General features: G+C 33.3%; 1 protein-coding gene across 1 annotated transcript in view; it reads left to right on the top strand.

Annotated features, from left to right (window-relative positions):
- The first annotated feature begins 14,067 nt into the window (after nt 1–14,067).
- The window catches only part of ADGRL2 (adhesion G protein-coupled receptor L2), a 168,833-nt gene continuing 168,223 nt past the window's right edge, over nt 14,068–14,677 (top strand). Inside the window, exon 1 of the mRNA XM_052637548.1 lies at nt 14,068–14,186. Within this exon, the coding sequence (XP_052493508.1) occupies nt 14,114–14,186 (73 nt within the window). The 5' untranslated portion in view covers nt 14,068–14,113. The remainder of the gene's footprint in view (nt 14,187–14,677) is intronic.

The raw sequence follows: 14,677 nt of genomic DNA, 5'->3' as shown, positions 1-14,677 counted from the left end.
CATCTTCCCAAATTAGGACAGACATATATATTGTACCATTTACAGAGTCTAATTATTAAAACTTGTTAAATTTCATATTTGACATTCTGACATCTTTCTGCAAACGAGCTGCTTAGATTTATTGTCAGTGTTGTTTGACTTGTATACTAGTCAATTTAATTGCAAATGCTGGTCTGAGGAAGGGTGGAAAGTTAGGATTTAGAAGTAGCCATGGTTTTTCAACAGCTGCAGTAAATCAAAAATACTAAAAAGCAAGATATCTGCAGTGCTGACCTGTGTGCATTATAGGCAATGTCAGATACCTTAATTGCAAACTAAGGCTGAAGTTTAATTCCCAGTGTGAAATTTACGGGTTTTTTTCATATAGAGGTGAGATATAAGCCCAAGATTGGTGTTAAATTAGAATGCTAATATCAGTCCAGTAATTTTGGAGCAGAAAAGAAGTGTGGGTTTTAATTTTTTCATTCTTTGTTCTGAATGGTGATTAAATATATTATTGTACCTTTATATTGATCTTTATTTTAAAAAATGGACTTGTAAGAGTATTTCACTTTGGAAACGGTGTTTTCTCAAATTCAAAACATTGCTGGGAGAATATGTAGATGTGGAAGCCCATTTTGTCAAAAAATTTTTGCAAGAGAAGATTATCTTGCCTGTTTTCAGCGTATTTTGAAAATAAATGTCAGATTTGTTTATTTACCCTGTACTGTTTTATTTAAAAGCAGATTTTTCAGATATACTTAATATAGTTTTATGTAATTGCATATTTTATAGAACTTTTTAAAGTTTTAAGTTATTTTCAGTATTTTAATTACTGAATTTTCAAATACAGATGGTCCTTGATTTACAGTGGTTTAACTTAAGATTTTTTGACTTTACCTTTACGATGGTTTGACTTAAGATTTTTCAGCTTACCATGGTGTGAAAGTGGTATGTGTTCACCAGAAGCCCTACTTCAGATTTTTGAATTGTGACTCTTTTCTGGCTAGCGAGTCGGGCACGAATTGAGCGACTTCACTTTCACTTTTCGCTTTCCTGCATTGGAGAGGGAAATGGCACCCCACTCCGGTATTCTTGCCTGGAGAATCCCGGGGACGGGGGAGCCTGGTGGGCTGCTGTCTATGGGGTCGCACAGAGTCGGACACAACTGAAGCGACTTAGCAGCAGCAGCATACTCCCTACAATATTCTCTTGATGCTGGGCCATGGCAGCGATGACAAATATCTGTTCCGATGCAGTCATTCTGTTTTTCACCTTCAGTACAGTATTTAATAAATTATATGAGATATTCGACCTTTTATTATGAAATAGGATTTGTGTTACATGATTTTGCCCAACTGTGGGCTACTGTGAGTGTTCTGAGCACATTTTAGAAAAGCTAGGTTTTTGTGTGTTAGTTGCTCAGTCGTGTAGCCTGCCAGGCACTTCTGTCCATGGGATTTCCCAGGCAAGACTACTGGACTCTGTCCATAGTAGTTTGAATTCTTCAAACAAGAATATTCGAGTGGGTAGCCGTTCCCTTCTCCAGAGGATCTTCCTGATCCAGTCACTGAACCCCAGGTCTTCTGTGGTGCAGACCTGGCGAGGTACCAAGGAAGCTCTTAATCATGCGAGACTAGGCTAATATATGATGCTTGGTAGGTTAGATGCATTAAATGTATTTTTGACTTAGATATTTTCAACTCATATGTGTTTATAGAGATTTAATTAACCCCATCATAAGTTGAAGCAAATCTGAAGTTTTAAAGAAAAACTTCATCAGGGGATTATTCTACTTGAGTTTGGTTGGGCCTAAGTTGTAAGTTTAGTTTCCCGACTAATAGTGGACCTTTTCGTTTCCTCACTCTTACAGTGAGGAGGCTTGGTGGTTTTTAAAACTTCCTTGAGGGAGTTTATTTGATTTCTATAAATGATAACAAACTTATTTTATGCCAAACAGTGATAAATTCAACTTCTGAAAAAAAGCTATTTTTATTTTATTGTGTCTTAAATTGGCAGTTCTTCAATATTTAATTAAAGTATTTCAAAAAATGCTTAAAATTCCCAATTTTAGGAGATCTCTAAATTTGTTTCTCATTTAAAAATGTTGTTTCAACTTTATACTTCAGTTTCTGAGTTCATTTACTTTTCTTTATCTTTCTCAAATTGATTCCTGAACATTCAGTTTATTCATTCACCCCTTCCTTCCTCTCTCCTTTCTATTTACCTAATTTCTTCCCTTCTTTTTTGTTGAAAACATTTATTATATGCTATTTGCCAGGCGTTACTCAAGGGTACCCGAACTGAGGTTATAGATGTGAAAGCCATGTGTTCTGTTTTCATTTAACGCACGATTTTGAAAATGCTTCAGAATCTTGTGATAGTGGTAGGCATATTGTATTTTGTACACAAATGGCCATATTCCTCTGGTGTGTGACATGGAGGCTGAGGAAAGGACAGAGTAAGATAGTTAAGTGATCGGCCTAAAATGAGTCTTGGAAGATGAAGAGCAGTTAGCAGAAGGGATTCTAGGCAGAGGGAATAGCAGAAATATGCTAAGAAAGGTGCAGAGGAGAGGATAAGCCTCCGATGCTCCAAAAATTGAATTACTTTAATTGTTAAAGAGGAAGAGTAGGAAATAAAGGGTGTTCGTTCTTAGGTTTAGTTGTTAGCCTAAAAGAATCCATTAAAAATTATAGTAATTAACATCCATTAAAGTTATAATAATCTTCCACATCATTGTATTGTACAGTAACCAGATTCAGTGCCTTGAACAGAGTATGTATCCTGGACATTTTTCTTTCTTTTGGGTTTGGTTTGAAGAGACTTACATTGAAGAAAAATAAATATTGAAAATGTTTACAAAAGAGGATTTTATGATAGTTTAAAAGCTTAATTGAAGAGAAGTTATAAGCTAACCAACCCAATCATTATTATACAAATGGTACACACAGTGATTGAAGGAATTTTAGGAAAGAGGTTTGTTTTTTTTTTTTTTTTCAGTTGGAGGGGATCGTGTTGACTTTATGGCATAGGTGGAAGTCTTTAAAGATTTCCTTAGGTGGAAAGGAGGGGAATGTTTTCTATATGGGTGAAAATAAATCTTGAATTTAGAGGGCATATTCAAAATCAAGTAAGTTCGACAGAAATAGAGGGTTGAATTATTTTTGAAGTTAGATCACTTTGGGCTCTATTCCTGTTTTTTTACATTTTGCCAATTTTTAAAAAAACATTTTCCTTTTACCACTGCCCCTCCAGTCCCTCTATTGTTAAAACTGAGATACTAGGTTTGTTGTGATAATTAAATTACAGGGAGATAATAATATATGTACTTAAGAGAAAATTTGCAAATCATCACTTCTGAGATCTGCCATTGTTAAGTCACAACCCCAAGCGTTTTTGTCTTATATATAAAGTGATTTCTAGGATTAGTTCCAGTTTTACACATTTTTATGGTTTAGGGTGAAATTAGGAAGATTAATCTAATGAAAGTAGGCAAGTTGGTTGGAGGGCCAGAAATTAGCCAAGAAATTTTTATACAAGTTGAGAAAGAAATAAGGGCAGAGGTCATAAAAGAAATGAAAGGGGATTAAGACATCTCAGGGAAAGAATCAATAAAACTGTGAGTGAATGAGTACTACCTGAAAATTAAGTAACTTTCATCTTCACAGCACTGGATTTTATCCTAACTTACAATGAATTCTTCAGAGGATTTTTTTGGTTTTAAAAACTTTTAGAGACTGTGCTAATTTTGTGTATGTATGTATCTGTGCATGTACTGGTATACTTAGTAAGCTTAGGTCAAAGGAAATCTGTTACTCCATAGTGGGTGTGGTTTTTTTTTTTTAAAATTTTACCATTTCACATTAATGTGTTTCTTTGTTACTGTGAAGCATAAATGCATAATTCATGCTAAATCAGTATATTGGTCTAGAAGGATTTTTAGGAGACTAATAATGGTGTAGATTCTTCTTTAATACATGTGGCTATACAAAACATTATTAATGTTAACAGATGTTGCACTTTAATCCCCTAGAATGATTGTTTGGTACCAGCAGGAGATTTATTAAGCTTGAATTGTGTGAAATTGTGTGTGCATAAGCTGCTACTTAGATTGTAAAAATGCTATTGAAAACTGTTAAAAAGTTTTAGCTATAATTGGCAGAGAAGTATTAGCTGTGCTAAAAGAAGTATGATATATAGTTGACCCATGAGCCTTAACCTTTTTATCATTTATCTTCTTGTATTAGTGTCACTAAATTATTAATTCATGAGTCAGGGTGGGAAGTGTGAAGGCACCATTTAAATGTGTGGCAAATTTATCCTTATCGCTAGAGACATGAAAAAAAGTCATTTTGTGTTATCTGTAAAACTGAAAGGACATTTTGAAATTTCATTTACAGTAATCCACTTCGCTTCCAGTAAAACACCTAGATTATTACTACCATAATATAATGCTCTTATTAAAAATTTGTAACCTTCTCTGCTCTTTTGTCTTATATATAATATCGATAGAAAAGTTTAGCCTTCGTGTATTTTAAATGTGATACCTATTAATTGTAGCTTAGAAATATTATTCTTGTGGTATGTTATAGTGTGACTGTTCAATTTCAAGAAATATTAGATTGCAGAAAATAAAAGTATTTACTATAATAGTAGCAGTCAAATATTGACTGGGAAGAGACTAGATATAGAGAATTGGAAAATTCTAAAAATACTTTTGTTCTAAAAGAAATGTATGTATTTATTGTGACATCATAATTTTTTGGAGTAAGATTGGTGATTTTGGTTTTGTAGAATTTTTAGCTTTATAGCAGAAATTGAAGAAACTAGAATTTAGTAGTTTCCTTTTAAATACAGTAGGGGACTGAGATATATCCAGTATTTTATATGAGTGAATAACAGTGTTGACAGAAATTTCACAAGTTTGAAGCCACTTTTACTGACAGCTATTTGAAACCATCATACTGGTGGTAGAATACCTCAAGGGTCCTTGTCTAAACCTCATTATTTTTCAGCCTCCCATTACTTACTGTTTTGATTGGTTTTACCTTCTACCCTGCCAAAGTAGTAAGATATAGGTTGCTGTGGTAATGCCTTTCATTTTCTTTTCTGGAGTTTCTCCCCAATCACTGTATGCTGTCCATCTGGCTCTGTTACGCACACACTGAAACACTAATTTGTTATGGTCAGTATAATGCTGCTTTATTTTGTTTTCCTTGTTCCAACATGGTTAATTTATCTTTACATTAACGTTTAAATATTTCTTAAAATAATAGACTGAAATCGGTTTGAATATTTTGGTAGACATTGATATTGAACAGTTCATTATTTGACTGATCTGCATTCAGTTATCCCCATCTTGTATGGGAGCAAGAGTTGGTAAACTGGCTGGCAATTTTTATAGTAAAGTTTATTGGCACTCAGCCATGCCCATTCATTACACATTGTCTATGGCAGGCTTTGTGCTATAGAGGCAGAATTGTGTAGTTGTGATGGAGATGCTGTGGTTCTTAAAGCCTAAAATATTTACTTATCTATTCCTCTACAGGAAAACTCTTCCTGATCTCTACTTTATAATATCAGTCTATATAATTTCTTGCTTCTAATCTTTCTAAACATAATGGGATATTATTGATAATTTTTAGATTAAGAGATTTGAAAAATTACTGGTTATCTTTGGTAATTATTAAGCGCAGTGTTTTGCTTTTTATGTGAAGGAGCGACAGGGGGTATATTTTTCACAAATATCAGTATTCTATTAGGAAGATTTATTTAAAAATTGCTGAAATGCTGCAGAAATACATGTTTTACCAGATAAGAGTCTTGACAGGTAATTCAAGCTTCTAGTCAGTTTTTCTCAGCCTTTTATAGGCAATATTTCTTTTTATTAAACAGTTTTATTCCCACTTTAATGTTACCTGAAATTTTAGAGATATAATAGAGATTATAAAATTATATTTTAAAGTTGAAAATCCCTCTTCTAAAAACCACATACCTCCCTCACTCCATGAGTTTAGTAATTAAGCACTGAAACATAAAGTTGTATTTTTATAATGAACTACAGTTTTTGTTTTAATTTTTAAAAATACTTAACAATCATTCAAAATAATTTAGTCCATGCTGTTTCTTAATCGTGTCTATAAATATTTTTCTTGCCTTCCCCTACAAGTCTTTGAATGGTCTTTAGAGAATCAGACCTGTAGATCACATAGAATCTCAGTCTAACACTGGAAGTAAGAGTCTGTTCTGTTCATTCTCTTAAGCTACAGCTTTATTTTTAATGTTGTTAATAAAGTTAGTTTTCAAAAGTAGTGATGGATTCTTTTTTCTACCGCTCAATAAAATATTGTCATTTTGAGTTTTGCTTGTAGACACAGAACATAGAGTATGGAATGCAAGGTTTCATGAAGAATGACCTTGGTTAAGGCACAGGAACTTGCCTCTTTTGGAAGAAGTCCCTTATGTCATCTTGATGTTTGAGCGTGTGTAGTTTTCCCACAAAGGCGATGATACTGGTTGACCCAAGTATGCAAAGTACACAAGGTTTTCAAGGGAAACACAGGTTCATAAATTTTATTTCTCTTCTCTTTCATAATTTTAGTATAAAGTATCTTTATTACCATTAATTTTGGGGGAGTTTAGCAGTTATTAATGCATATTTGAGGTCTTAATCGTTTTCTAATGTATCTAATTATCCTTAGAAGACTATTAATTCTTTGAAAGTGGCAATCATATCTTCATCTGTTTCATAATCCTTTTAGAACCTAACACAGGACCAATACATAAATATAATAATGAATAGGTAACACTCATTTCAGTATCAAAAATATCTAGAATGTAATCACTAGATAATCATTGGCTTAAACTGACATACATGCAGTTTTATTGTTAACATTATTTTATTTTGGAATTGCAAGTTGAGATGACACTATATATACTGACATAGCTTGCAGCTGAGTTTTATCATTTATTGACTACAAAAGGCAATATGCTATATACTTCACAAAATTTTCTTCAGCTTCTCATCACGTATTCTCTGTAGTTAATTTTTCATTTTTAAGTTCATTTGACATACTTTACTCAGATTACCTCATTACATTTAAGAAACCCCTGATGGTGATATTGATGATCTAATATATGGCAGATCCTGGGTCATTATTATTTCATTTAGTGGTTATATATATAGACCAAGAGGGAATCTGAATATTGATTCAGAGAATGGCTAGTAACAATGATTTATGAACAAAGGATCCAGTGTAGTTAGCTGAGTATAAGATTGTATCTCATGAGCAACATTGAATTTTTTATTTTGTTTACATGAAAAGTGATGAGACCATAATATCATAGATGTTAACATTAAAACGTTCTTTCCGTGACTATTATGATTCATTGTTAATTCTATTTGATGAAATACTTAGGTTTGTAATTTGACTCGTAACCAACTTCTCAGGTATTTTGGTTCATAAGATTCATCTGTCCAGAATAATTTGTTAATTTATAACATATATTGTGAGTACTTTAATTAGCACTTAAAATGAATAAAATTACGATGGCTCACTGGAAATACTAAAAATTAACATTTAGCTATCATTACCTGAGGGATGTTAGTTTTACTTGTGTAAACATTTTGAAAATCAACTCATTATTCTTTTGGTATTTCTTCACTTTCATAATCCCAAAATGACTTTGTTCTGTTTCTATTTTTGATTCCAAAGGGAAAGATAATGAAACGCACAAAGTGAGTAGGTTTATCTGAACTGCTTAATTAGTGACAATAGTAGTTGTAGACCATGGTCTTATATCCTGGTCCCGTTACTGTTTACTGTCCTTGAACAGGTTAAGTATTCTCATTTTAAGGGAAATTGGGGATGATACTTTGTATTTCCTCAGGATGTTGTGAAGATTTCATGAAATACTATAAGTAAACTATTTAGTTTATCTGTGTAGTCTTAACTGTCATTTTGGAGGAACCTAGCTATGTGCCAGGCAATTGTAACATTTCATTTAGAAAAGGTTATTTTTGAGCTAAAATATAATCGCCCTTAGGGTTAGGAATTTTGTCTCTTTTATTTCTTAGCACTTATCATGTAGTATGTCCTGTTAATATTTGCTGAATGAATAGTTTAGCACCTAAGGAAAAATGTCCTTGTAATTAGCCTTGATTGAAATTCAGGTGCTGCTCCCTGCTAGCTGAGTGACTTGCAGTAATGGAGTTTCTTTTCTGAGCCTCAGACTTCTGACTCTGACCTTTAAATATTGACCTTTATATAAGGGTTAATGATATGTGTCTGATACAGTACTTCTTTTGCATATGAGCATAGTAGGTGCGCACAGAATATTTCCATAGTACCTGTAATTTGTATTCAATTCAAAAAAGTTGCATGAAATTTCTAGATAATTAGAAAGTTAAGAAATAAAATATCAATTTTGGAGAGGACTGCTGTTTAAAAATAGCTTTCCCACTCCCCCAGATTGGGGAAAACACTAAATTCTACATTGTAGGTATACTATAATTTAACAATAAATACAAAATATTTTAAACAAATGGATTTATGTTTTTTTTCTTTGGTGGGGGAAGCCATCAACTTTCATGTTATATAAGGTAATATTTTGAACTGGGTTTGTAGCTTCATTTTTTTCCCTCTTCTTTTGAAACTTCATTTGCAACTTCATGTTCAGTCATAAAATGTCCCCTGCATTGGTTTGAAAATGACAGCCATTTGTTTTTATTATTTCAACTGGAAGCATTTTAATGAGAATGGCAGACTGCCCTGGTCCATGCCTCCCAGGTATCCTCAGGTAAAAGCCTCTCTTGCCTGCTCAGCATGACTCCTAGATATTATAGCAGATAACAGGTGTAATGTACTGGAGCATTCCTGAACTATTTTCTGCTGCTCCTCTGAGTCCTCTCATAGGAAACTCTGTGTCTTCACAATGCAGAAGACTCAATAAAGACCAAAAATGAATGTTAAGGGGACTTTAAAATAAATAGTTTAACGCAAGTACTGTATATTTGATACTAATATGTGTAGAAATGAATCAGAGAAAGATAGTGGCAACTAGTGGTTGGCCACATGGTTTTAAAATCCCTGTTAGCATTTCCAGCCCAGCCCTATCCTTGTGAAGGGAAAGAAAATAAACTCAAATGGAAAAGAACGTCAAAGGTCTGGAGTTAAAAAAAGGCTTTCTGATTAGTGATAACGGGTTTACGTCGACAGCTTACCGAAAGAAGGCTCCCAAGGGTGTCCATGTTTTCTCCTTTATTCAAAAGAAGGGGAGTTTCTGTAATTTATTTTTAATTTTCTAAATCTTTTCAGTGGGGGCAGAGTGGCGTTGGTATCATCCTGTTGTTTTGGTAACTATGGTTTTTAGAAGAGCAGCGTTTATTTGCTAGTAAATTCTGTCCCATAATGATTATAATTTTATAGCACAAATTAGATCAGAAAGACTGATTTTGTGCAGAAATCTTTAGCTCTCATTTAGAGTTGACATACATTTAGTGCTTAGAATTTTATGCTTACTCAAAGCATTAATGTTTCATTTTACACAGCATTAGTACATGATATCAAGGATGGGTAACTTTGTTAGGTCTCCCGCTTAGATGGCTCTTTTTCCTGTTATCATGCTTTTGGTTGTTTGGGCTTAATATCCAGTGTTCACAGTAGTTCAGTGTCCATGAGAAGAAATCAAAGATAAAGCTTTAAATATGAATCTTTATAGTGGCTGTGCACTTAATAGGATATCAACCTCAGTTAACCATTTTTAGAAAAATTTAAATTATCTTTTTTTTTCCCATTGATTTGAAGCATGCTATATCCTGCTTCTGTCATTGAGCTTTTCAACAAATGGGTTTTATTTGTTCTATTTTTGCTAAATAGATGTCACCATATATAAAATTAAATATGATTTTTTTTAGTAATGTAACATAAATACAGAGATACTAAAACTGATTAGTAGTATTTCTTAAATTTGCTGACAATTTAAGGCATGAGATGTTTAATGCAGCTAATAAATATAAGCAGGTTACTGTCTGAATGGCTATGGCTAACTGTACATTGTAAGTAGTGTATAAAACATTGAGGACTGTTGGGATATAAACAGTACTGAGGCATGCTCCTGGAAGTTGTTGTTGAGCTTTGGAAGGTTTAGTAGTAATGATGTATTAATTGACTTTTTACATGACAGAGTAATAGGGTACTTACTTATAAAAAAAGTCTTGACAGAGGTTTGGTCGACAGTGTCATGTAGTTACAGAAACAGGGTTAGGATGAAAAATTGTTTGAATTTGAAAGGATAAGGATAAGAAAAGAGTCATTCATAATTTAGAAATGTTCTGTTTCAGTTTTTATTAAGAAATGTACTGCTGCTTAGCATTATGAGGGGTTTCATCTGTGTGCTATGCCTTCATACTCCCATTTTTTCCCTGAAGTTCTTGAGAAGGGTAAGAAAAAAATTTTTTTTTTTTTTTTTTTTTTTTTAATATGAAGAATCCCTTGATCTTTTCTGTTTGTTCAAAGAAAGTGTAATAGCCTTTTCCTGGTTTTGTTCCCTGTTTTTGTTTTGTGTTGTGAGACACTTACTGAGCTGCCTTTTGCAGGTAATTATAGAGTTTGAAGGACAAGTCTGTTGGCTCCATCTGTGCCAGTGAGAATCTTGTGGCTCCAGTTTGATTTAGGAGCACTGTTTTCTTGGGACTAATTTCACTATGTTTGATTATTTGACAAACATTATATGACTAATGTTTGATTATTTATTCATTCTGTCCTTAGCCAATTATGGTCTGTTAAGTATTTCAATTTTCATTAACATTTTAAAATGGAAGGTTGTTTTTCATTTGAATCACAGCAGTAAAATCTTTTGATTGTTTTCAAAATTGCATTTAAAGCTTGAACTTTTGAAAATAATTTTATTTGATGTGAAAGTGATTGGCTGTACGTAATAGAATGAGAATAATCAATTTGATATTCTTTTACTCATTGAACAGACAGATGGATGGACTTAAGCTTTATTTGTGTGGAAAAAAAAAGCCATGAATTTGCTACATTTTGGAATCTCTTTCTGTTAGAAACAGTCATTTGTACTAAGTCTTATAATTGACTGGAGTGTATTTTTAAAATTATGTTTCACATTTAAACCTCAAGAATACGCTGAAATTTTAGTATAGTTCATAAAATGTTCTATCCTGGCCAGAGACCACAAAAGAGGTCTGGCTTGTGTGGTTTCCTCCTCCTTTTCCCTTAACTAACAGAGGTTTTCCTATCTTGGCAGCTGTTTCCTACAAGGGAGTCATCAGTCCCTGATTTCTTCCTTCTATTTCTTCCCACAAACAAGGACTCTTTCAAATAGCCAGTGACCAAAGACAGACTGATCTTGAGTTGCTTGAAGAAAGTGGAAATGTGTTCAAGAGTTGTGCATGTAGGCAAGCAGCCCATATGCATTAGTTCATTGAGATAAAAGTACCTATTATAACCAAAATCTGGATAGTCAGGATTCTTTGCTTGAACTGGGAGCATTCCAAAGGCTGACTTAATTACTGCAAGTAACATTAATGCGCCTCTTCCACATATTAAAATTATTCTAATTGCTTGATACAATCATTGACCAGTCTGTGGGATTTAAGAAACTGTTTATGATTGGCCTTGTAAATGTGACAGGCCATGAAATTATCTAACGACTTCTGTTTGTGCTTTATATAAAATAGCTTGCAGTTTTAAGGCAGGTACTTTGTACAGCAGTTGTAAACGAAACAAACATTTACTTTCGGTTTTGTCTTTTGAATATTCTTTGGGAGATCACGGTGAAAAATGAATAGAGAGCCAGCCAGTTTTGCAGGGTTGTATGCCATGTGTTCTCTATCAGATTAATTTTTGATATATCTTTTTTCTTTGTGTATTTTTGGCATATTGAGGAGGAAGCTTGCTTTTCCTTTTGTTATTGTTTTATTTCTAAGAACATCTGAGGTGTTCTTAGAACTAGGTAAGCCAGTTCTGATTCCTCTTATTATGATGCCTAATTTTGTCTTCACTGGTTTTAGAGAGAGCTGAAAAAACTAGGCTGGTTATGGATCATGGAGTATATATAGGGAAACAGCTTTATCTCAAACTATAGGCATGATAAAATAAACTCATTAGAGACTGTCTTGCTAATTCCTTTTGTAGGTCTATGAATCTTCATATATAAACACTAGATAATAGCTTCAGATTAATTTTTTATGTTCTTTCTGGTATGTTTGTTGGCAAAGCAAGATAGTGACTTTATAGCTTGATCAGTGTTCCAAACCATTTAGAATCTGACTCTTTCCATTGAAGTTACATTGTAGGAAACTGATAATATAGTGACCTGCTATAATAGAATGACATATGGTGCATTAAAGGGTTTCCCAGGTAGCTCTGCTGGTAAAGAATTTCCCTGCAATTCAGGAGACGCTGGTTTGATTCCTGGGTGGGGAAGTTCCTTTGGAGAAGGGATAGGCAACCCACTCCAGTATTCTTGGGCTTCCCTGGTGGCTCAGATGGTAAAGAATCCACCTGTAATGCGGGAGAACTGGGTTAGATCCCTGGGTTGGAAAGATACCCTGGAGGAGGACATGGCAACCCACTGAGTATTCTCGCCTGGAGAATCCCCATGGCCAGAGGAGCCTGGAGGACTGCAGTCCTTGGGGTTGCAAAGAGTCGGACACAACTGAGTGACTAAGCACAGCAGCGTGATGCATTAAGCATGTAGCAAATTCAGAATACCTTAACTGCTGTGAAATAAAAAGTTCAACATTATCTAGGGGAAATTTGATATTTTAAATTTTCTTTATGCTTTAGAGATAGCATCTAAATTATGTAAGAGTTCATTTTGAGTTATGGACACAACCTCATAATGTGGGTAGGTATACCCATCACTGCTTCAGTTTAGGAAACTATTTGCAAAAGGTTAAGGAGAGCTTGGGAAAACTTTATAGGAAGAATTTGTAATTTCTTTCCACTTAGACTCTAGATGAGGAGGCTGGCTGTGTTTGGGAACTGCCTTCATAGTGTGTATATTGTAAGGCTGGTATTTATGGTATTTACTCTGACTCTTCATGCTATGCTAGAAAGGAGTAAAACACTGCAATAGAACCTAGCAAATAATCTGGTTTCCTGTGACCCTGGGAACGTAGACATGCTGATTAAATCACACCTGAGTTGTTTTTTTCCTCTTCAGTTAAAGAACTGGGCACTTAAAGGCTAGTCAGAATTAGACTTGGCTCTTCATTTTAGTGATGGTGATGCAAATTTGGAGATATATAACCATTATGGTCTAGGTTTTTATTTGGGTCCAGTGGATGGGTTAAACTACTCAAGGACATGGGTTTGACCTTACTAAGTTTTGCTGTAAGAAAAACTGATATATGAAAATCTAAACTTTAAATATTTAAGAGACAATCACATTATTAAATGATTTCTATGAATAACTAGCAGTCAGATAAATAACAGTTTGCAGTGTAGTGTTTGGAATGCCATAATTATACAAGCTACAACCATATATTAAAAATTGTACACCCTTGAGTAGGAAAATAAACTTTCATTATATCTGTAATCTACTTTACTAGATAATAGGGTAAAATAGTAGATAATACTACTGTTACCATCACTTGAAGCAAGGTATATGTATTTATGAAATTTTGTTGTAGGTATTGTATTAATATATTAAAACTGGTAAAATGACTACTATGTGTCATTGAAAGACAGTTATTTATTCTGGAATAACTTTAATCTTTACAAGAAAAGTTCATCTTTGGGAAATTATATAACTACTATGTGCATTCATATGTTCTGATTACCTTTAATTTGGGGGGCTTTGTTTTCAGAATGCAAGCCTCAGATATCTAGTGTATAGGAGCAGTTTCCTGTTGAATATAGAATCAAAATATATGCCTTTTTTTATGCTTCGGAGAAGGAGGAGAAGAAAGCTTGGAAAGAGGGGAGTTGTTGCTATTGTTTTTTTCATTTTTTGTGACATTGCAGGACCATAGAGTGAATGATGGATTTGTTTGTTTTTCAGATATGAGGATCAATGATGCAGACTGCTGGGTTCGATGAAGCTGGGCATTTATAACTAGATTCATTAAGGAATACAAAGAAAATATTTAAAGGGATCAATAATGGTGTCTTCTGGTTGCAGAATGCGAAGTCTGTGGTTTATCATTATAATCAGCTTCTTACCGAATACAGAAGGTAAGATACAGTTTAAATTTTTACTTTTTAAGTTCAGGAGAACTTAAAATATTCAGTCTTTTTTTAACATATTATAGGAGTGACTAGAATGAATATTTTTTGTTATTTTAGAATTAAGCATTAAATAGATTTCCTGAATATCATAATTCTTTTTCTGATGATTGAATTTTTTTTTACATAGTTGTGTATTATAGAAAGTGCTAGAAGTCTAAATTTATATTTTACATATATTTATAAATATAATCATTATAAATAATCTGAGAGAACTAACCAAAAGCTTTGCTTTGGTATATATTTTATATTTATTGACTAATTTTTTCCAGTAAAATTGAAAATATTTCATGATAACTCTTTCATTTTGTCTTTAGTTTTGTCTGCTTCTTAAGTGTGTGGTCATTGTTCTAAAACTTATAAATAATTTTCTTTTAATTTTCTGGAAAAAGTTGTTTTTCATTAATGCTTCCTTTCTCATATTATCTTTTTGAAGACAG

Source organism: Budorcas taxicolor, chromosome 3 (genome assembly GCF_023091745.1).
Source record: "Budorcas taxicolor isolate Tak-1 chromosome 3, Takin1.1, whole genome shotgun sequence".
In the NCBI taxonomy this organism is placed as follows: Eukaryota; Metazoa; Chordata; class Mammalia; order Artiodactyla; family Bovidae; genus Budorcas; species Budorcas taxicolor.
The sequence above is the reverse complement of the archived record's forward strand: the minus strand, read 5'-3'. Positions and strand labels throughout refer to the sequence as shown.